General features: G+C 31.3%; 1 protein-coding gene across 2 annotated transcripts in view; it reads left to right on the top strand.

The window, feature by feature from the left end:
- LOC134718718 (CD109 antigen-like) overlaps positions 1-24620 on the top strand; it is a 59218-nt gene extending 34598 nt beyond the window's left edge. For both annotated transcript variants that reach the window (XM_063581399.1, XM_063581400.1), the window contains 17 exons: positions 1197-1310; positions 3321-3425; positions 4699-4827; positions 5594-5732; positions 6505-6681; positions 8410-8491; positions 8746-8896; positions 9471-9545; positions 11562-11736; positions 13331-13542; positions 13999-14145; positions 14889-14954; positions 15669-15778; positions 17078-17225; positions 18809-18911; positions 19628-19715; positions 24513-24620. In XM_063581399.1, coding sequence (XP_063437469.1) covers positions 1197-1310; positions 3321-3425; positions 4699-4827; positions 5594-5732; positions 6505-6681; positions 8410-8491; positions 8746-8896; positions 9471-9545; positions 11562-11736; positions 13331-13542; positions 13999-14145; positions 14889-14954; positions 15669-15778; positions 17078-17225; positions 18809-18911; positions 19628-19715; positions 24513-24516 — 2025 coding nt within the window. In that variant the 3' untranslated portion in view covers positions 24517-24620. The remainder of the gene's footprint in view (positions 1-1196; positions 1311-3320; positions 3426-4698; positions 4828-5593; positions 5733-6504; positions 6682-8409; positions 8492-8745; positions 8897-9470; positions 9546-11561; positions 11737-13330; positions 13543-13998; positions 14146-14888; positions 14955-15668; positions 15779-17077; positions 17226-18808; positions 18912-19627; positions 19716-24512) is intronic.
- The last annotated feature ends 612 nt before the right edge of the window (positions 24621-25232 follow it).

Here is a 25232-nt window from a genome sequence, read left to right as displayed (position 1 = left end):
ATTTGACAGCTATGTCTTGCATTGAATTTAATTCATATTGATAACAATAATCTATTATTTTGGAACTTACTATTGTTTAATGTTTTCCTAGTTAAGGCTGTTTGTTCAAGTACTTACATATTATTTGAGTCCTTAAAAAAGATTATGTCAAAACAGTGTGAAACAGAATGATAGTTGATACATTTGTACATCTGCATCAATTCTCGACAGACATGCAGGGTTCCGTCCATTCGTAGCATTATCATTACGATTGGTTTCAAAATTCCATGAATATCGTGATTGCTCTTTCCGAATTACATTCTTACAAATGATATTGCAAAACATTTAGGATGTACACCTCTGAGGAGCCACCAATTTCTAGAATTAAACTTTTTTTGTCAATCTGATTTTTGCGTTTATATTTACCAACACATGCATGTAGTCATTGTCAGTTAAATAAGTAAATATTTAGACGAAAAATATGATTTCATATTTCCCACTATACACTTCATGTCTGTGTCACACGTCATTTGTACGTGACACTATGAGTGGTCGACCCATCATGATTGTTGTCATTGTTCTATGTAAACTTAATTTTCGATTGAAATTCGATATGATGTATATGTCAGGATTAGATTACACGAAGCGTTACTGGATTATAAATCTGATAACACTATAATGTTTGAAATGAGAAATTCCCCCAATTGTCTATTATTCGGTAATTAGTAACTTAAAATCTTTCATCTTCCATCAACATGTATCACTAGATTAACATACAATGTGTGTTGTAGCTGTAGTCATCAAAGGAATTGCAGATGCTGATCGTGTTTATCATGTTAATTAGAGGTCTCTATATTTAATGTTAATTTATTATATTTTTTCTTCTTTTTATGCTATATTATTATCTATTTCTTCTACTTTCTTCACATCTATCCACGTTTTGCGTGGGGTTCGTGTTGTTTATTCTTAAGTTTTCTATGTTGTGTCATGTGTACTATTGTTTGTATGTTTGTCTTTTTCATTTTTTCCATGGCGTTGTCAGTTTATTTTCGATTTATGAGTTTGACTGTCCCTTTGGTATCTTTCGTCCCTCTTTTCTTTCCCTTGTACCACTTCCGTTTCATTTTGTTGTTTGCCTGTTTACACTTCATGTTCATGTTATTACTGTGGAAATATTTTCCCCCAGTCTCTACTCATCAAGTTATTTCATATTTTAGATTGTGGGATTCAAAGACTTTTTTATCAGTCTCAATTTGCCGTATTCTGTTATCAGAGGGGAAGAAGTCGTCTTGCAAGTAAATCTGTTTAACTACCAGAATACGAATATGTCGGTAAGGATTATATATGGAATTTGAATTTTTGATAAGAACCATAAAAGTGACGTTTAATCTATGCGTTCTATTAGCATATTATTGTTTGTTTTTCACAATATTAGTTACACATAATGATGAACATAAATTAAAATCTCGATCAGTTAAAATAAAACAATTAACATTAAATGTTGATGATATATATTAGATCTAAATATACTTTTTAACTACATTTCTCAATTGGTGACGATTATGTGCTTAATCTTATGTTAAGTAGTTGTCGTCTATTTATGTAGTTAAAACGTGTTTCTCGTTTCTCGTTTTTATTAATTTAGACTGTTGGGTTTTTCCGTTTGAATGGTTTTACACCAGTAATTTGTGGGACCCTTTATCATTTTGTGTCCTGTTTAAGCCAAGGCTCTGTGTTGAAGGTCGTACCTTGGCCTATAATGTTTTACTTTTATAAATTACTTGGATGGAGAATTGTCTCATTGGAACAATATATATATTCCTATAGTTATTATACCCCACGCAACGGGTTGCGGAGGGTATAATGTTTATGACCCGTCCGTCCGTCCTTCAGTTCGTCTGTCCCGTTTCTTGTCATCGACACTCGTCTCAAACCACACAACAGAATTTCACGAAACCTTTTCAGATAAGAAGGACATACTATGTATATGTAGAAGTGCAAATCGACGGGAAATTGCGATTCAATTTTTTTCTAGGAGTTACGCCCCTTTGAACGTATTTACTTTAATGTACTACTGCAACAGTTTGTCATCGCAACTCCTCTAAAACCACACAACAGAATTTCACGAAACCTTTTCAGATAATAAGTACATACTATGTAGTTGTGTATATCGACGGGAATTTGCGATGCTATTTTTTTTCTAGGAGTTACGCCCCTTTGAACTTATTTACTTTAATGTACTACTGCAACAGTTTGTCACCGCAACTCCTCTCAAACCACACAACAGAATTTCACGAAACCTTTTCAGATAATAAGGACATACTATGTAGTTTATGTAGTTGTGTATATCGATAGGAAATTATGATTCAATTGTTTTTCTAGGAGTTGCGCCCCTTTGAACTTATTCACTTTAATGAAGTACTGCAACAGTTTGTCATCGTAACCTCTCAAACCACACAACAGAATTTCACGAAACCTTTTCAGATAATAAGGACATACTATGTAGTTGTGCATATCGATGGGAAATTACAATTCAAATTTGTCTAGGAGTTACGCCCCTTTGAACTTATTTGGTTCAATGTACTACTGCAACAGTTTGTCATCGCAACTCCTCTCAAACCACACAACAGAATTTCACGAAACCTTTTAAGAGAATAAGGACATACTATGTAGGTGTGCATATTGACAGGAAAATACATTTATTTTCTAGGAGTTACACCTCTTTGAACTTATTTGCTCTTAGGCACTACTTCAACAGTTTGTCATCTTAAATGTCTCAAACCACACAACAGAGTTTCATGAAACTTTGTAGATAATAAGGACATACTATGTAGATATGCATATCGACAGGACATTACCATTCATTTTTTTAGGAGTTACACCCCTTTGAACTTATTTGCTTCAATGTACTTCTTCAACAGTTTGTCATCTCAACTCCTCTGAAACCACACAACATAATTTCATGACATTTTGTAGATAATAAGGACATACTATTTAGATGTGCATATTGGCAGGAAATTAATTTTTCTTATACAATTTTTGTTTCTTACACTTATGTAAATTCTCTTATGACAATGTGGAGACGTTGGGAATGTGAGCGTGCTCACTAAGGTTCTTTAATTTAGAATGTATGGTGGGATGAAATATCTGTGTTCTCTATTGCATCTTATTGAAGATACACTAAAAAAGGGATTCGAGTTATTGTTTACTAAATTGAACATAACTTTCGAAAGTCTCCAATCACCATCAAATATTTTGTGGCGATAGATACAAGTTAAGCTATGAAATTTTAAAAGAATAAAAAAAACACTCGTAAAATTCATGCAATTTTCATATTTTAGGTTTTGATTGTTCTGAAGAAGAATGACGACTTCCAAAATGTTGTAAGAACAGTAAATGGAACGCAGCAGATGATGTCCTCAAAAACTCACTCAGAAAATACATTCGTATGCAAATTTTTTTATGTTGATAATTAATTCGTTAATATAAATCAAAAGAGGGGCGTAAGATTCCAGAGCGATATTCAAATTCATAGATCGAAAATAAACAGACAAAGATAAGGCTAAAAAAGATAAAGAAAAAACAAAACAAATAATATTACCCAAGACAAAAAATAAAACTAATGAATGAGCATCTCTGAGCCCACTAAAACTCTGCTCTGGAAGTGTAATCATGTTCCACATGTGGTACCTGTTGTGTTGGTCATGTTTTTACACACCCGGTAAATAGTTTAATTCGGTCGGTCACATTCATGAAAAAAGGGAACAGGATTAAGGTTATGTTATAAGCAACATATCTAACCAATATCATCAACGTGCAGAAATCTTTTACGTTTAGGTCTATAATCCTTACATCTTTAATTGTAGTATTCTATACAAAACACATGCATGTCATCTCATGTCATCAAAGGCTACGGAAGCGTTCATAAAAACTTATTGTGAAGGATATATGATATAGCTACGTTACTATTATGAAATTATTAAAGATGGCAATTTTAGTATAAATATTTATTCACAACATCTACTCATAGGGTCTATGCGTTGGAAATAAGTTATGTACTCAGTTATTGAAATTAAACGGTATATACTCTTAAGATATCTTATCCTTACGAATTTGATTTTTGAATAAATTTTATATGACATAGACATGATCATATTGTAGCTGGCATGTCGGTAGTAGCTTATATTCCTATGTTAAAATAACAATATGCATCATTGTCATTTTGCTAGTGTCTTCTGTAACCTTATCTTACACCGGAATCGGACTTTACTGTGCGTTTTGCTGTTGTTTATTATTCTATGCTGTTGTGAATTCCAACCTTCCAAAAATTACCCCCGTTTTTGTTGTTGTATGCAATACATTAAGTATGCAGTACATTACGTTTATTGCATATTTACCCCAACCTGAACACAAATAAACTGTAAACTGCATAATTTTATTTATTTTGTTTTACTTTGATTCATTTACATTTTTTCTTAATTTTGTGTAACATCAATTTTGCTATACTATTACAGTTATGCGTTTTTTAAGGGATCAGCTGAATCCCATCGCCAGTTGCAGGAATTTTTCACCATGTTGAAGTCCCATTAGTGGCATTAGACTATTTTCTGTTCTTTTGTCGGGTTGTTCACACATTCCCCTTTCCATTCTCAATTTAATTTATTTATTTCTGAATATGCTTATTGTGCAATTCATTATCAATGTGGTGTTCTCGTGTAGGTGTTGGCAGGAGAATCAGCATCAGTTTACTTCCCTATCATACCACGGTCATTAGGACCAATTTATATAGAAGTTACAGCGCAGTCTTCAGGGGCCTCAGATGGAATTCGTCGAGAACTTCTTGTCGAGGTACGTTTTAATTTTTTGATTAGACACTGGTTTTGTTGTTTTCAGCGAATAAGTTATATTAATAAAAGATTGTTGAAGATATGAAATGTCTAATATACTGTCCATCAATAAAACGTTCAACCTATATATAAACAACAATGTCATTTGAAGTTTTCATATTTTAAAGTTACTGGAGGCATTACAATATTTGTAAACATAGTAAACATCACCGGTATATATATATGATAAACAAGTATAGTACGAATACTTTAGGAATTTGGTAATAACAAAAAAAAATAGACAAATGTTCATGGAAAGTCCGTAATCAAATGGCAACATCATAAGCTGAAACATACCAAACGAATGGAAACAACTGCTAAAATCTTGCCTTGGTATAGACATTTTTTTCTTATGTAATTAAAGATGGCTTAAACTTGGTTTTATATCTAGCTGCCTCGCCTTTGTTTGACTGTTGCATAAAATTTCATTATATTGACAACTATGTGTGAACAAAACAAACACACAGTATAGGTAAACATTTCAAAAATAGGGGCACAACATTGTGGTTCTATAAAAAGTCGATGGGTTGAAGGCTTTGTGCTGTGCAGGTGTATTCGAAATAGAATATTCATTTAACTCAACATTATGTCGATCATTCCAATTATTAGTTATAGTATCGAAAGCATATTTATTATGATGATGAGCCATGTTACAATATTATTATCTATCGTGAAATAATACAGTACACTACCTGTTCATACGTTTTGTTTTGTTTGAATACTTACAGCCTGAAGGAGTTTTACAAGAATATAATACACCAGTAATATTACAATTAAATCATAGCCACCCTGTGCAAAGAAATGTTTCTGTTCCAATGCCATTGTCTGTTGTGGACGGTTCACAAAGAATTCGGCTATCAATTATGGGTACGAACATTGTGTGAGATTTATACACATATATAATATAAAATGAAAAAGTAACTAAAATTTGAAAGAGGGAACTAAAACTCATTAATCAATGAAAAACGCCACTACTCCTTGCAAAAACAGATGAAAAGACAAATTAATATTAAACGGCTTTAAAATTAAATGTGCACATTTTTGTACTTCATCACACAAAAATGGAGACAAAAACTGAATTGTTTGGTGTATTTCGTGTATTGTATAAATTACAGCACTATTTAGGGTATAAGTCAAGAGATCGCTTCCATAATATAAGTATCGGTGAAGTCGTTATTCAGGTAATGAATAAGCAACATGGCACATTTCCTTAAAAAACAGTTTAAAAAGAAAGTAAAAGTTACTCTCTATTTACAGTTAGCTCATATTATTTTATGATTATTGATTTTCAATCACAATCATTACTCAACATATTTAAAATAATGTAGAAAAGTATTTAAAGACTGTTTATTTTTTTACTATATTTATCATTAGTGGCGGGCTAATCCGGCGTAAAGAAACCAACAATCAATCAAGCAATCATTAGTGGCGGATCCAAAACTTTTTATAAAGGGGGTGGGGTTTTGGGCGCTGACCTACCTAATGGAGGTCGCCCCAGCCATGCTTCAGTGATTCCTTATATTCATGAATCAACCAATTTTTTCCTGCCAAAGCCCCCTGGATCCGCATATGAAAATTAGGGTTAATCCAAAAAAGCTTCCGATACATGCATTAAAATGCTTTTTTTTTATTTATTAAGGGGATTTTGTTGTACCTACTTTACACAATTTGGATCGATTGATTCGGTTACCAACGGGTTGTGGTGAGCAAACAATAGTCAAACTTGCTCCTGACGTTTATGTGGCGAACTATTTGAAAAAATCGAATCACTTTTCTCAAGAAATGAAGGAAAAATTGACCGTGTATATGGAAAAAGGTTTGTAGCATTCTGAAACAAGAACTGAGATATTATAGTACATGTAAGAATAATAGAATATATTTAGAAAGAATGGGAAGTCTTGGAAGCAGGATCTGCTTACCCTTCCAGAGCACCTGCGATCACCCCTAGTTGGTGGGGTTCGTGTTGCTTATTCTTTAATTTTCTTTGGTGTTTAAATTGTACTATTATTTGTCTGTTTGTTGTTTTTCATTTTCAGCCATGACATTGTCAGTTTATTTTCGATTTATGAGTTTGACTGTCCCTCTGGTATCTTTCGTCCTTCTTTTAGTTGTATAAAAAGTAGAATAGTTCCTATGCAAGAACAAAATAAGATAACAGCAGTATACGGCTTTTCGAAATTCATAAATTGATCGGAAAAAAAACCAATCTGGGTTACAAACTAAATCTGATCAAATATTAGATGATAACTATAAAACTTGAGTTGACAATAAGAAATTTGAAAGATCTGGCAGTTAAAATTCTTTTGTTTTAAATCAATTTTAAAAATCATTACGAAATATATCAATATTGTTAGTCTTAAACCCATATTGTTTTGCAATGCCCAGGATAACATTCATGTCAACACCTTTTAAATTTAATTATCAATCAAGATAATTCAAAATAACTTATTTTTTTTGTTTTTACTCTAAACGCGAGTTCAGTCTACAAAAGACCTCAGTTACACTCGAATAAAAAAGGGATTAAAAAGGCCAAATAAAGAAGAAATGAAGAACATTTAGGACCAAAGATTCCTTAATGTTTTGCCAAATAAATTTATGGTAATCTTTTTCTGAAGTAAAAGGCCTTAGTATTTCATAAATTTCCAAGTTTGTGAACAAATTATTTATAATGACCACATCAATAATAGTTCATATCAGCACTGAAGTGCTGATTAATCGGCTGGTGGAACCATCGGGGAATTAAAACTTCACCAACAGCCGCATTGGGTACTTAATTCATGTAAATGTCGATAGTATCACGTGATATTAAGCAGGAAAATTTCAACAGCATTCTTCATTCTCCAAACAAAAATGCTCTTCGTCATATTAATCCAGCGTAAATCTTAACATGCTGTGCGAATTACATACGCGTACGAATGTTCACTCCTCTTTGTTTTTGATTTTTTTGCTAAATATTCGGAATCCTTTGGTTTTTTCCATGTAATGTCATCGAATGATTTTTCACTCTTACCGCTAATTATATATAAATTTCTTTTCACCATTTTATAAGATATACATCATAAAAGCCATGATTGAACATCTTATAAAAATACTTGTAGTTTTGTCTAGTTTTTGAATGAAAAAAGGTGCCAATTGCTTATACTTCTAAAACAAACATTCGGACTCATAATTTTGTTTCATTCCGTTATGTAAATACCAATAATGTATAACATTATTTTAAAACACTTGTTATTTTAAAATCGAGTAGCAAATATCATTTACTAATATTAAATTAAATTATATAAATAAAAAGAATTATACTATGAAATTAAATTCAAAAATGCATACTTTATATAAATGTATATTGTTACTCTCTTAATCGTATATGGGTTGTAATACAATAACTCCTCAAAAACTTCAAAAGATAGGTATTCGTGAACATTTCCATGATTTCATTCAATCTAAACATATATCAAGAGTCAAAACATACATTTTAGAACGAATTTTACAAAATGGGAAAAAGTTAAATAATCAATGAATCTTAATCTTTCTTTTTATGATGAAGGATACCAAAACGAATTAAGATACCAACGTACAGACGGGTCTTTTAGTGCATTTGGTAATTCTGACAGTCACGGAAATATGTGGTACGTTATTTTTATTGTCAAATACAGGAACTAGAATGAAAAGGTATAACAATTCAAAATAACTATGAAACAAAATTTTAAGTTGTTTTTTCTAATTTGTTATCTGGTTCCTTTTTTTGTACTTAGAAAACGTTTTCATATATTTTTTTTGAACGATAAAGGCTTTTTATTAAAATTCCAAAAATATTAAGTTTATAGGTATCACCATCAAATTCAGTCGCATCCAAATCTATGTGTTTCACTGTCTGTTATAGGTTATCAGCTTATGTCATTAAGACTTTTCAAAAAGCAAAGACGCATATTTTTATTGATGATAATGTAATTACCAAATCCGTCAAATGGATCATATCACATCAGTTACCAGATGGGTCATTTCCAGGCTCAATGTATACATACTATATGCAGGTAATTGTTTTCATTACACTTTCTTAACGGATAAGTCCCTTTTCATGATTAAACAAAATAACTGCAGTAACTAGTAATCAGCTTTCTTATTAGTATGCAAAACACCCTTTAAAGAAAGTTCTAAATTGCAGTGAAAGATGCACTCATCTCTTTTGTATACATATTGTGTTCACAAAAGTATTCTGAATATACACGTAAATAATTTCAAGTAATTTAACTGTACAAAAGACCAGACTAACCATTCACTTCAAGCTCATTTGCAATGACAAACAAACAAAAACAAGCAACGAAGACTTCTATAATTCATTATATACAATTTGATAAGAGTTCAAATTCGTGTAATATTAATTTCAATTGCGAAATTAATCTTATTTTCCATACATGACGTTAAAATTTTTAATGTATATAAAGGATCGGTGTTCCTCCTCGCTCTTAAAATCCGTATTTAACATTTTTGATTCGAGATTCACTTATGAAACTCGTGTTAGATTTTTTTGTTATTAATATGGTATTGTAAGCGTTGTATCTACAATTTGCTTTTTTTTTGTTTTCTTATTACTATTTTCTTTTATAGGACAAAACAGCAAATAAAATAAGTTTGACTGCATTTGTGTTAATTGCTCTACAGGAAAATTTTTATTTGCAAGGGGTAAGTTATTCGAGACACCATATTACGGAATGGTTAAAGTATTATTCAAGTGTGTACCTAGCTGATACATCAAACAGTACTATAACATGTATCGATGTGGATTATAGCTGTAGACGTTGCAAAAAAAAAGGAGTGAATGTTTCTTGATAAAATGGAAGATACTTTGTAGCGAGAAAAAATACCAATGAAAATACATCCTTTAAGGGATTACTGAAAGTTTTTGTCTTCGTAGTAGGTTATCTAAAAGTATGCACTACATTTAAAAAATTATGACAAGCAAATTCCTTATGATTTAATTTTAAATTCTCCTTTTAATGAGTTAATCATAAAAAAGATGTTAGTGTCAGTTTCAGTAGGCAAATGAATGTCTATGAAAAGATAGCCTATCAGAAGATCTGTAATATTCAAAACTATATAATTTTACGTAAAAATTACCATACAAATAATATCGAACCCTGAGGAAATTCCTTAACAGAAAGTCCGTAAACAAACTGGAAGATCAAAACGTCTAACACACCAAACGATTGGATAACAACTGTCATAAACCTGACTTAGTACAGGCATTTCCTATGTAAAAAAGGATGGATTTAATCTTATTTTATAGCTAAACCTCGTCATATAATGTACACTTCTGTGGGTAAATATTATTGCATAGCTATTGACTATTGATAATGGTTGAAAAATAAGTAGCTATGGTGAATATTATTTGTTTTTAAGTTGTCTGCGCAAATGAAACTAAACAGAAATCATTTTCGTAATTATAGTCAATTAATATAAAAGTAAAATAGAGAATGAAAACGGGGAATGTGTCAGAGAGACAAAAAAACGATTAAAAAAACCCGGCCCCTTGGAACCAAAGGGAGTAGTAATTGTCATTCATGAACACACAGCATGTATTTGTTGCACATTTATGCTTTATAGCCTTACCATAAAAAAAAATGTGATAAAAGTTCTCATGTTATGGTGAATGTACATTGATATTTCTTCATTCACATTCAAATAAAAACAAAAATGTATTATATTTAATGTTTTACTTGAGCCACTTTTTCTCATATGAAGTAATCATGTGAATGCCATTTTAAGAATCTTTCAAACTGATAATTCCTTTCTCAGCACAGTAGCGTGATCTGAAAATTATTGCTAGAAACAAAGGGCGCACGAAGCCTTGTCAATAAAATTTTGTCAATAAAATTGACAACGAATATACAAGATAAACATTCGCATATAGAAGTTTATTCAAAATATTTAAAACACAAATGAATTGACTTAACACATCGTCCCCTAAATATTATCACATCAAGTAAACCATTATATCCGGAGCAAACTCTAATTTGGTATATAATCTTAAAGGTTTTATTCTAAAATTGGACGGACACACATTCCAGAAAATATAATATTACCCTGGTATCATAAGCTAGTCAATAATGCAATAACATATTCGATGAATGTCCGTATAAATTGCATAAGTCAACCATTTTACAAATGCACTTTGTGAACAATGACATTAAACGCATACATGTGTACAGACACTTCCTCGAGCTCATGCATTAAGATAATACACACAAAAGTAAAATCAAAATTAACTGATTAAATTTCGGAAAGTGTAATCTTATATTTTTACTTGTAGATGAAATCCTTATAAAGATGAAATATTAATATGAACTAATTGCATACGATATCTCAAGTTCCACCTCCGATACAAGAATTTTGAAATATATAACACCTTTAACATTCCCGATCGTTTTAATATCTGAGTTAACCGAATAACTCATAAATAGAAAAAAAAGAAATATAGTCTTGCTTAGGATTTCATTCTTTTAATTTTTGCGCTCAATTTCGTTTGAGAAGTTAAAAAAATCACCCTTTGAGAAATAGATATATGGGTGAAGAAATATAATGCTTAATTGCAATTCCTAGATATGTTCATATATGTTTTTGTATGTAGGGTTATGTCATCTTATTGGAAATCTTTAATACTTGTTAACATTTTACCTTTTTTATACATTGTATCATAAGATGACACATTCAATTACTGATGCTGTTACGAAGGCTCAACATTATCTGGAAACTAATATATATACAGTAAACGACATCTACTGCCTATCCATTACTAGTTATGCTTTGGCCATACGGAACAGTTCATCTTTTGATGCAGTCTTCAAAACGCTTGGAACACATGCTGTTGTAAGAGGTAAGAAGACTCGAAATGCATCATGTTTGTCTCTTGGAACAAATGCTGTTGTAAGTGGTAAGAAGACATGAGATTCATTACGTTTGTCTCTTGGAACAAATGCTGTTGTAAGAGGTAAGAAGACATGAGATTCAATACGTTTGTCTCTTGGAACAAATGCTGTTGTAAGAGGTAAGAAGACATGAGATTCATTACGTTTGTATCTGGGAACACATATTGTTGTAAGAGGTAAGAAGACATGATATTCATTACGTTTGACTCTTGGAACAAATGCTGTTGAAAGAGGTAAGAAGACATGATATTCATTACGTTTGTCTCGGAACAGTTCATTTTTTGATGCAGTATTTAACAAGCTTGGAACACATGCTGTTATAAGAGGTAAAAAGACATGAGATTCATTACGTTTGTCTCTTGGAACAAATGCTGTTGTAAGAGGTAAGAAGACATGAGATTCATTACGTTTGTCTCTTGGAACAAATGCTGTTGTAAGAGGTAAGAAGACATGAGATTCATTACGTTTGTCTCTTGGAACACATGCTGTTGTAAGAGGAAAGCAGACATAAGGTTCATAACGTTTGTCTCTTGGAACACATGCTTTTGTCAGAGGTAAGAAAATATATAATAATTACGTTTGTCTCTTGGAAAACAAGCTGTTGTACGAGGTAAGAAGACATGATATTCATTAGATTTGTCTCTTGGAACACATGTCGTTGTAAAAGGTAAAAGAACACATGAAGCTCATTACGTCGATTTCTTGGAACACATGTCGTTTTAAGAGGTAAGAATACATGAAGTTTATTACGTTGGTCTTTTTAAACACATGCCGTTGTAAGAGGTTAAAAGACATGAAATTTTTGACGTTTGTCTATCTAAACCAAACTTCTTATCAAAGGGTCGCTATTTTAAAACACATGTACCTAACTAGACATCACATATTTTATCCATACACATGTATGAATCGAAATCAATTCGTTTATGTTATAAACTTGACATTTAAAATGGTTTAATATTCATATACTGCTTGTCTTTTCTATTTTAAACATCAGAAACATTATCAAATTATCAATAATGATATTATTTGGTTTTGTTCATGTAATTTTACCCTTTTTACCTCATCAACAAAGTATAAGTTGCAATTACGACGTCTTTATTTTTAAATTTTGTCGGGAAAGACAAGTTTATATTGACTCATGAAAATTAAATACTTACTTTGTTAATTGTTTGCTATTTTCGGAAAATAAAATGTAAAATCACAAAAAATACTGAACTCCGAGGAATATTCAAAAGGGAAAGTCCCTAAGCAAATGTCAAAATCAAAGGATCAAACACATCAAACGAAGGAATAACAACCTTTATATTCCTGACTTTGTACAGGCATTTTATTACGTAGAAAACGGTGGATTGAAGCTGATTTTATAGCTATTTAAGCTATAATTTGTCGTATACAATTCAATTATATTGAGAAGGATGTGTGAACAAAAAAAACCCAGATCAACAGGTAGAAATGTCAAAAAACACCCAGGACACAGCATTCGACATTGTGTTATTATCTTTATCACTTGAAAACATATTATAGTAATTTATTCTCATGTAGATGATATGAAATATTGGACCTACGCCTCTTCATCATCATCAAACGGGAATGCATGGTCATCATCTTACATGCAGTCAACTTCGATTGATATTGAAACATCAGCGTATGCTCTTCTTGCATATAAAGGACGTAATTTACCTTTAGATGGTTATCATGTTATGAAATGGATAATAACACAAAGAAATTCGAATGGTGGATTTGCATCATCACAGGTATTTGTTCGAAACAGTTTGAGAAGATACAAAATAATTATATTTTATTAATTGCAAGGCATTTGAGCCACAGAGGGGATATGGAATACCATTATTTTTTTTTCTCTAAAAATCACATATTTGGACAAGCTTTTTTCTGTTCTAGAAATATAATGAGCATAAAAGTCTAAGTATGATAAGCTATGTCAGTGTTAAATTAACAATGACACGCTTAGTTAAAAAACAATTATTTTTCTTGCCTCGTTGCATTTGCGTTTTGAATTTAAAAAAATAAAATGGTTAACTAATACACATTTTTATTTAGAAGATAATCTATGTGTGTGATAATGTCTAACTGTTTTGAAGACCCAATTTTGACCTTTAGTCGTGATGTTGTCTCTTTGACACATACCCCATTTCCAGTCTAAATTTCATTTTCAGTATTACCTGTCGTGTGCTTTGTTTCTATCATTTCAGGATACAGTAGTTGCATTAGAGGCCATTACTGAGTTTGGATTGTTTGGTTCGCAGCATAGAGACATGTTAATTTCAATTGAAGCTGGAAAATTTTCCAAACAATTTACGGTTGATTCTGCAAATGCTCTCGTTTTGCAGACTATTGAGGTAAGCAGTTTCTCTATTCCTACTTGAAGTTAATATTTAATCTCTTTGTCAATATAATGCAATTTGATGTAATACAAGTGAAAGGTTCAGATAGCTATCAATCCAGGTTCAAGCCACCATTTTGTACATAAGGAAATGCCTGCTCTAAGTCAAAAATAAGACTTTCATTTCATGTGTTTGAGCTTTTGATAATGTTAATTTTGCCATTTGATTAGGGACTTTCCGGTTTGAATTTTCCTAGGAGCTCAGTATTTTTATGATTTTACTTTTTTCAATCACACATGTACGCTTCAGACAGTCATATTTTAACTTTCAATGCAATGATGTTTTCGGCTGGCTGGAAAACTTCACAATTAGGATAAGTTTTGTATCGCAGCACTTAAATGCAAAATTGACAGGTTATTTGAATAAACTCTGAAAAATTAAATTCCACGAAATAAATTAGGAAGACTTTTGTAAATATTAGCAGACAACAATAACATGTCCTTTTAAAAAGGAGTTTGAAAATACCACACAAACCAAATTGTTTACAGAAGCAATCGATCCGTTTTAAAATAAAATTGAGAATGGAAACTGGAAACTTGTCAAATAAAGTCATCATAGATACCAGGATTAAATTTTGTACATACGCCAGACAACAACTCAATTATGTATAATTAAAATGTTTAATAGATTATTGTTTTCTCTTGAGTAGATATTTACAGCACATATTATGTTAAGTCACTGTGGTTTTATTTCTTTAGTTACCAAAGCCATATCCACAAAATGTACTGATTGAGGCCACAGGAGAGGGAACTGCTCTTGCAGAGGTAATATTTATTATAGTTATACTCCTTAAAATATTGTACTGAAATTGATTTGATTCTTGAATTCTTATCAATGAATAGTTTGATAGATATAAAACTAAAACAAATCCTAATTACATGTCTGATCTGTTATGTCGATGTCAATTTACAGTGTTCAATCTAACCAAACACACTCGGAGACCAGACAAAATATCGGATTAAGCAGTGTCGGAAAACTCAGTTTTTTTGCTGTTATGCTATTGTAATTATGATATTTATCTATAATAGACTATTTTGTATTGTGTGACCTGATAGTTGTGTACAAAATAATATTAAAATCGTGTAGTTTAGATACCGCTGAAACAAACATAGATAGAAACTGTTGGAAAACTTACGTGTCGGATAATGCAGGTTACAATGTATATACGTGTATCACTAACATGTGTTTAAACTGTCTAACATGTATATTGGTATATCCAGGCAGTGTCGGAAAACTCAGTTTTTTTGCTGTTATGCTATTGTAATTATGATATTTATCTATAATGGACTATTTTGTATTGTGTGACCTGATAGTTGTGTACAAAATAATATTAAAATCGTGTAGTTTAGATACCGCTGTAACAAACATAGATAGAAACTGTTGGAAAACTTACGTGTCGGATAATGCAGGTTACAATGTATATACGTGTATCACTAACATGTGTTTAAACTGTCTAACATGTATATTGGTATATCCAGGTAGCTGTTCTTTACAACATTGAACAAAGTCATGGTACTCAGGCGTTTCACGTATCTGTAAACATTGACCAGGAAACTTTTGTCGTGTTGGAAACAAATACGTGTGTAAAGTATGTATATAGATATAAATAATGCGTTTAAAAGAAAACTTTGGCTTATAAATAGAATATACAGTTTTTTCTAAAACCACTTAAAGCCTAAAAAGATATAATAACATGCTAATATCTAAAAATGTAACCATATAAAGTATGTGTATAGACACAAATAAATCGTTTGAAAAACATTGGTTTTCAAATAGAAATTACAGTTCTTTATTAAACCACTTAAAGAAAAGTATAAATATAACAACACGTTAATACATGGCGTACTAAATTATAATCTTGGTTCTTTTGATAACTATATAATATCTACATATGTAACCATAATTTTTATTTTATTTTTGTTTGCAATAGAATAAAATGATAAAGTTTAGTATCAAGGTTACATTAATAAACAAACAAGCACACACTTCAAATGTTTACTTTACTTGGTACATTAACAAACATCTGCATTGCCATGAATATGACATAGTAACATGCTAAATGAAATATAATATTGCTTATAATTAATCAAAAACAATGCCATTCTTTACCGACTGTAAAACCATGCATTCAAGTGCATAATTATCCGACAAGTACACATTTAAATGTTCCGGCTTTAATTAACACATCCTTAGCTTTCAATATATTGGCTTTGAGCGTTCGTGTTTAAGGCTAATCTAGAAAAAATGCTTCGAACGAATGACGTTATATAGTATTGTTTTCAAGTTTTATTAAAGGACAACTTTAAAAAAATCTGTTTTAATTCATTAAATTAATAAAAATAACGATATTAAGCTTTTGTTCGAATCCATAAGCCAAAATAACTAGCATTAAAACAAAAGCACTATTACACAACATATTCAAATAACCTTAAATCCTCTGTATAAGCAGTGAAGATATTACCAAGCGTACTAGACATGGCAAAGCAATGATAGTTCATACAATAAGTTGAAATAAAAACACACGCAGAAAACAAAATCAACAATATTAAAAAACGAAACCAAAAACACATATAAAAAGTAACAAACATATTGAACTCAAAAGCTCGGAAGTCCCTTATCAAATGGCATTATCAAAAGCTTAACCATATCAAACGATTGGAAAACAACTGACATGTTCCTGACTTGTTTGAGGCATTTCTTTATGTCGATAATATTGGATCACACCTGCATTTCAGTTCAAATATTTTAAATTTATATCTTAAAATGAAAACATAAAGAATATATAAGAGTATACTTTAACCTTAATGAGACAGCAACTCAAAATAAAAACCTCATGGTCATCTGTAATTATGTCATCAAGCAGTGAATTTTATTATATGTTTCACAGATGGCTAAGGCGAGGGAAAAGTGGAATGGCTATTTTAGAAATTGGAATTCCGACTGGATTTCAAGCAAAGCCTGATAAAATTACTCATGTTCCAACCCTTAAGAAGATTGAAGTGGAAAATAGGAAACTTATACTCTATTTTGATGAGGTAATTTATAGTTTCACTACTTTAAGGTGGTATGGGAGTCTAAAATAAAAATGATAGAATTTGTTCATACTTTGCCAAAACGTAGTATCTATTGAAAAATATAATAAAAATGATAGGTCACCATGCATTTTCTCAAGCTACAGGACGGGACAAAATGACACATTTTGTATAGATTATACAGGAAAAAACACCATTTTGTGATTAGAAACTAAACAAAATGATAGAATTGTTAAATACTTCAGGAAAAGATAGCTTTCAGACACTGCTTTGAGAATATCATAAGAAAAGATAGGGTCACCGTAAGTTTTTTCCGGCTAAAATACAAAATAGGAAAATTCCATGTAGAATCCTTCAGAAAATGCACTCCCCTTAAAATGCAATTTAAAAAAAACTAAAAACAACCAAAAATAATTAATAAAATTGCAAACATATTAATATTTATAAGTTATATTCTTATAAATTGGTTCTCATAAATGAAAATACACATTTAATATCTGCATACCTGCATCAAATTTTGCTAACTTGATGGAAAGTCTGGACCTTTGGTTCTCTGTTTTTTACGATCCAAGATGGAGGAAGACACCCATACCACCTTAAATCGTTAAAATAAGGATGGATGTGAGCAGTTTAAAGTTGAGTGCGTTATCTTGTTGGAAAAGCAATCGAGATGAATTATAAGGATTTTCATGTAATGAAACTGTGATTGACATCCTCTAAGACCATTAGAACATTTAATTAGAAATGTGCAATTTAAAATGCCATGTTGAATATCATACTCCTTTTGTAAAATAGATACGAGATTTGAAGCACACTTAGGTAACAAATAATCAGGATTATGCTCTTTTGTCACTATGACAAAAAGACATTTCCTTTGAAGAGTTAACTTTCGTCGAGAGTGAGTAAGAAAGCATGCGATAATATTTTTAATAGTATAGATCTAAAACATGTATGTTCCAAAGGAGAAGTTTCAATCAGAAAGCATATGTTTTCATTAAGATTGCTTGTGCAAAATTGTATTCGAAATTCAATACAGTATTTTTAAAACCTTTTTTTAAAGTTTAATTCTTAATATATGTACATGCCTGTATCATTTTTTTCCTCAGTATTACTCGATAATTTAAATCTTCTTTTGGCAATGCGAGCTAATGAGTTATTAAGTGTTAATTGCTCCATTGCATGGGATTCAGTGCAGTCATTTAGATAATATGCATTCGACCTGTCAATCATATATAGTTTTCATGAGAAGGCGAATTGTAATGCAAATTGTGTTTGCGCCCTCAACTCGCTTTATGAAACAAATACATGTAGTTGCAATGCAATCCAAAATACTATTTTTAAAAAGATCTTATGTTATAAATGATTCGTTATTATTTGTTCTCATGTTACTCCCAGACCTGAGATAAAACTAGAACTGTGTTTCCACCGTTTACGAACTATTTAACAAAACATACATATGCATTGCATTATAGCCTTGTTTTATAGATATCAAGTTATGAAGAGATAAAACTAGTACTGTGTTTCCACCATTTACGAACTATTAAACAGAACGTACATATTCATTGCATTATAACCTTGTTTTATAGATATCAGGTTATCCAGTCTGTATCAAAATGAAAGCCGTTCGTACAGGATTAGTAGCAAAAACGAAACCATCTGTGGTCAGAGTTTACGACTACTATAAACCTGGTACGTAAACACACTGATAAATCATTCAACTTTTAACATTATATCAATATGCTCTTCAGTAATGAGAGGAGACATTATAGCCGATGCAGAAAGGTTGGCATGTCAATGCAAGTTCATCACTTATCCGGTTAATAAACTTTAAAGAATTTTGGTATTTTTCTCTCGCACTTTTTTTTTTTTTTAACTTTTGACCGAAAAAAAACTGATTGATGCATGTTAATCTAGTGTATTGTTACTTTGAATAATATTCACTGTGTATACAAAGTTAAATTTGTATCAACATTCTAGAATAATTTACACCAAGAAAATAACTTTTAAATTTTCCAAATTTTCAATTATTTACCATGTTTACAGTAGACTTGTTTTTGTGTCATCTAGTGAACATTTAGAACGTTGACATTTTTAGTTCGTATCATGTTGGTGGACTAGGTTTCTAATCTCTGAACGTCATGAATGCAGACTTTTCTTTTTCACTAGACAATAAGCATTTTTTCATGCAAACTTTTCATTCAAACGAGACAATAGTTTGTGTGACAAGCAGTTTTGTGAATGAAACATCAAGGTATGATTAAAGCATGTAAAGAGATACTTTCAATATTTGCGTTATCATTATTTATTTGTCTACAAAGTCATATATATGAGCTACATCACAACGTTATCTGTATTCTTGTTAAATATTTATTCAAGTAATGTGGATTCATCATTTTTATATCTAGAGCTCCAGTTTACGACGTTTTACCAATCTGGTGTTCTACAGAAGTCTAACATTTGTGACATTTGTAAACAATGCAAACACTGTAGACAGTAAGTATATAGGTATTGGATGTAAGGGTCAATATCAGAAATGATGTTTTAAACCAAACATCCAACTATAAGTGCAACTTTTTGAAAAAAAGGTTGTGGTGTATTTGGAAGTGTAAATTAAGAAAATGAGTATTAGAAAATACAATCAGAAAACTGTACTCCAACGGAAATTTAAAACAGTTCCTAAACAAATGGCAAAATCAAAAGCTCAAACACATAGAACGTAAGGAAAACGACTGTCACATTCTTAACATGATACAGGTCTTTTCTTATGTAGAAAAAGGGAAAAATGACGAAAATAGTAGAAATATGGAAAATTGAAGTGCATGGACATTCTTTGTTATTTATGCAATGCGGAAAAGCGTAGCGTGCGATGTGGAAATGTTTGAGTTGTTTACGTTTTGGGTATTATTTCGTGTTTTCTTCAAAAATTAAAAGTTACAACTCAGTGAGCATAGTTATATTCTATCATGAATGGTGTAATCGATTAGTATGTAGGTGGAAAGTTTAGACGGAGAAATACATGAAAATACAAACCACATTATGAAGTTTCATCTTTACATATTCAGTCAACTAAAAATACAGAAAAACCTGTGTTGATATCCCAATAATTCTTGCAGACTACCGCATGACATATACTTATTTTTTCTAGGCAAAAAAAAAGATTTGCAATTTAATGTCATCAGGGTTAAATATCAGAGAATTGTATGTTTGTTAAATAAGGGAAATATGTATAAATTTATATTTATGTTCTTTTTCACGGGTTCAACCGAACATAAAGCATTTCTTTTCTATACAAGGCTTAATAACACAAAACACAAATATACTATGGGATGTAGGTTTGCAGCATCCAGTCTTTTAATAATTTCATTCGGAACATAATTACATGTGAAAAAACAAAATTAAGAATGGCAGGTATTACGCCAAAAGACAGTCCTTATCACATTATCTTCACTAGAAGTATGATCAACAGCCTGAACAATCTACAAAATATAATTACAAAAATTAGAAGCAATTCACAACTACATGTAAATGAAAGAAAAGAGAAAAATTATTAAATACTGCAACTTTGGACAGACGTATACATGTGCATCTTTTTAATTGTACAATTCTATAATAATAATCTTAATATACGTGTAAAAGACAGTACCAGTCCTTTTTTTTTTAAATAAAAGTCAAACAGACCTTAACAGCAATTGAATTAAACGTGTAGACTGATTGAATGCAAACCGTCGAATGATTTAATTCCCGCTTAGGTATGCACGGGTGAATCCACCCGGGCAAATTACTACGCATAACGGTATTCGTTAAGCCTTATAACGAAAAGAAATTTATTTATGTTCTTTTTCACGGGTTCAACCGAACATAAAGCATTTCTTTTCTATACAAGGCTTAATTACACAAAACACAAATATACTATGGGATGTAGGTTTGCAGCATCCAGTCGAGACAAAAGTCGAAAGAGTGCCAAGGTATAAGAAACAGAAGCGCCTCCTCTTCGTAAACTATACAAACTAAATTGTTTTTGTCTAACTGCCTATTGCGCTTAAAGCTTATCTGGCTCTAGTATAAGATGAAGATGATATAACTATACTACCTTGTCAATAAATATCGGTCTTGCTATTATGAAATATAGTGTCAACGTGTGTTTTATGAAAACTGATATCACTCATTATTATAAGCGAGAGTTCTTTGTGTCTAAAAAATCAAGCATACGCCAATTATAACATACAAAGTAACATACAATTGAACAGGTTAGAATTATCATGATACAGGTTAAATAGAAAGTTAAATTCTTTCTTTTGTATGGGTTTCGCCTATCCATCAAGTACAGAGAATCACGGCCAGGTCCGCATATAAAACACATGTACATTGTACAATCTACAGTTACAACACCAAAAAACATAAAGCGGCAAGGTCCACATAAAGAAATTTTTACTCAAAATTGATTCATTCATCTTTGCATCAAGTTTCAATACAAGACATGAAAAGATATGCAATATCCTATCCTTCAAGGACAGAAAATCACGGCCAGGTCCGTGATACAAGCGGCCAGATCCGCATTTTTAACACATGTACACTGTACAATCTACAGTTACAATATCAAAAAACAAAAAAGTATCAAGGTCCGAATATAGAAATTTTTACTCAAAATTCATTCATTCATTTTAGCATCAAGTTCCAAAACAAGACATGGAAAGATATGCAATATCCTATCCTTCAAGGAGAGAAAATCACGGCCAGGTCCGTGATACAAGCGGCCAGGTCCGCATATAAAACAAATGTACACTGTACAATCTACAGTTACAACATCAAAAAACAAAAAAGCGGCAAGGTCCGCACAAAGATATTTTTACTCAAAATTCATTCATTAATTTTAGCATCAAGTTCCAATACAAGAAATGAAAAAAAATGCAAAATCCTATCCTTCAAGGACAGAACACCACGACCAGGTCCGCATATTACACACATGTACACTGTATAATCTACAGTTACAATATCAAAAATTAAAAAGCGGCAAGGTCCGCATAAAGATTTTTTTTTTTTTTTTTTTCTTAAAATTCATTTATTTACTTTACCAACAAGTTTTAATACAATCACTTTGAAAAAATTAGAAAGGGTTTCATACTCAACAAAGTCTAGCACTAAACCAACAAACTTGCCGGTGTCAACAGACTCCAGTATCGGCCAGAAAACTGTCGATTTCATGTAAAGGATACCCAAATGTACCGTTAGCTTTACATATACTAATAATTGAATATGTTTTACAGTGTAAGCTATTAACGATACATGTGACAAGAGCAAATTATTATCGATTGACCAGTCAAACGTGAATGCATCAATTATAAAAATATACCTTTTGTTAAAGGATAAAAAAAACTAAACTTTGAATTATATCTTGGGACTTAAGCATTGTCACTTTTAGCAAACCGATCTAATCTAAAATGTCCCAATATTTTATTAAAATAATGGAAAATTCTGTCGGACAACGACCAATCGTCAAAATCAAAAATTGTCTTACTGATCCACGGTAGTATTCAAAATTCTTGGTATCCACTCAATTTTTAAACACATCGAATTTTCTATACAAAAATAACAAATCTCAATAGCTAGATTGGGCAAATCCAGTTTCATACTGCCAACTTCAGATAATTTAGCTACGTTTTTTAATCAGTGAGTAGTTTAAAATTTATTTTTAAAATTATCCGAAAGCTTTCCAAATCAAAATCACTGCCTTAAATTCTCGCAAAGTTGACCTTGAGATTTTAGTGAGACACGAGATCTAACTTAACTCCTGAGTCCCAAGAGGATCGATCATTTACTAAATGATGAAAGTGTCTTGTCAACATTATACATAATTTACCTTATGCGGGTGATAATGCAATGAGTTTACCAATATCCGCTGCAACTTTCCTTGCAGTCGTATTACAAAGATTTATAAGTGCTAAAACAATACTATTCAAAATATTCGTACATTTTCTGTTCGGGTACACTTAAAGTACCCCTATGTAAATCCCACACAAAACCAATCTAGTCTTTACTTTTGTATGGCTTTCACACCCTTTTTCCATAATTTGGCCAAAAAAAAGCTGACAATATAAATCAGACAATACTTCTTTTGACACTTTTAACATAAATGTTTCAGTATTTTCAAATCCAAGTTCATAATCTAGATATACAATTATATTGAATCCTTTACTATGCCAATATTTTACAAGAGGGAGTACCATATTAGTGAAAATGGAACAAGCTGAGCTCAGCACAAAATACAAAGCTGAAGTGTTATATTTAACTTTAGTGTCATTTTTCCATGAAAACACAAGAAACTTTTGTGATTCAACAAGCTTATCTATATGAAGGTACCCCGATGATATCTTGAATAAAACTTAAATGCAAAATTTTTAATTTTCTGCATACGTTTTGGACTCTTTTACAACCTCGTATTTAATTTTAAATAACATTTCGTATTGAAGCACGTGTCTGTTGTCAAGAATCAACACCGATAAAGGATTAACAACAAAAGGGGGGTGCTTTCTTCCTTAGCGACTCCCGTAAAATACACAAAAAAAAAAAAAACAGATTGAAGTAGGTGCATCAGTAATTTTCAAAAAATAGCCAGATTCAAGTATAATGCAAAACTATTTTTTTTTAAACTGAACTCGGCCAATAAAAGTGTTTCTTTCCAAAAAATTATGCTATACTATAATTGAGCTTTTACATTATAAACTTGTACTAACTCATTGTCATACTCATATGTGTCTAAACATAAATTAAAGTCAATCAAAGATAATACCTCATTTGCAACTGCTGGTGTTGTAAGACCGCTTATTTCGGGACAGTTAGACGACCAATTTCCAGTGGAAAACAACGAGAAAGCATCAGCTGTAGGGTTGCTAGTAAGGTTGTCATCTTCACTCCTATGATGACTTCTTGCAGGTGCACGCTCATGAGTACTTTGGATTTCCTCGTCAGACATGAAGCAGAAAAAGTCAAACAGACCTTAACAGCAATTGAATTAAACGTGTAGACTGATTGAATGCAAACCGTCGAATGATTTAATTCCCGCTTAGGTATGCACGGGTGAATCCACCCGTGCAAATACTACGCATAACGGTATTCGTTAAGCCTTATAACGAAAAGAAATTTATGTCATATGTGACATAGTAATACTTGTCTTCTTCTTCACAATACACTTTGTATTTTTATTGTACATGCTAATCTAAAGTAGTCCGACACTGATCAACCAATGTCTATTTAATTAATAATATGTTGTGTTAATCTGCTTTTTTTTTTTAGATGAATTGATTTAGACGAAGCTGACCTCAAACACAAACTATGTTTCTGGATTTATTGATTTGGTAGTGTTTTATAAAAATTACTAAATATTAAAATTTGCACAACTCTTACCAACAAAACTTGTTTGTGAATAAGCTTAGAGGCGTACTTGTTAAACAAAACCCTATATCCTGGCCATAATTTTGTTGCTTAAAAAAAACAGTTTACGCCTTCTTTTTGTTAAATATGTATCCTTTCTGCATAACAAATGTGCAAACTTTATTATAACACCTTGTCTTTATGGAAACAAATCAACAATAATACTTCGAATTACAAAACCGTTGGTTGGATACCAATCATTCCCTAATCTAAAACAGTGGTGTTTCAGTACAACATTTGAACAAACTGTCAAATCATTCAGATCGACACAAAGCATAAACATAAGAAAAAGAGTGGACCTGGAAAAGTACTGATATATTCCTTCCAACAACATAGTTTGCAAGACTTGCTACATATTTTAAACTACAACATGACGTATGTTATAAAAGAAAAACAAAATTCTGTATTGTTTGATCTAGAGTAACTAACTTACAAACTTAAGCTATTGAACTATTTCTTTTCCTACCTTGATGTTTACACTAGCTATGTCTTAAACATTCTGTCTTATGATTTCTCATCTGCTTTGTGTCTATTTCATTGAACTTTCCGCTGTTCCTCTCCATTGTTTGAACCGAAAACATC

The sequence above is a fragment of the Mytilus trossulus genome, chromosome 5 (assembly GCF_036588685.1).
Source record: "Mytilus trossulus isolate FHL-02 chromosome 5, PNRI_Mtr1.1.1.hap1, whole genome shotgun sequence".
NCBI lineage: Eukaryota > Metazoa > Mollusca > Bivalvia > Mytilida > Mytilidae > Mytilus > Mytilus trossulus.
This window is presented reverse-complemented; position numbering and strand designations above follow the sequence as displayed.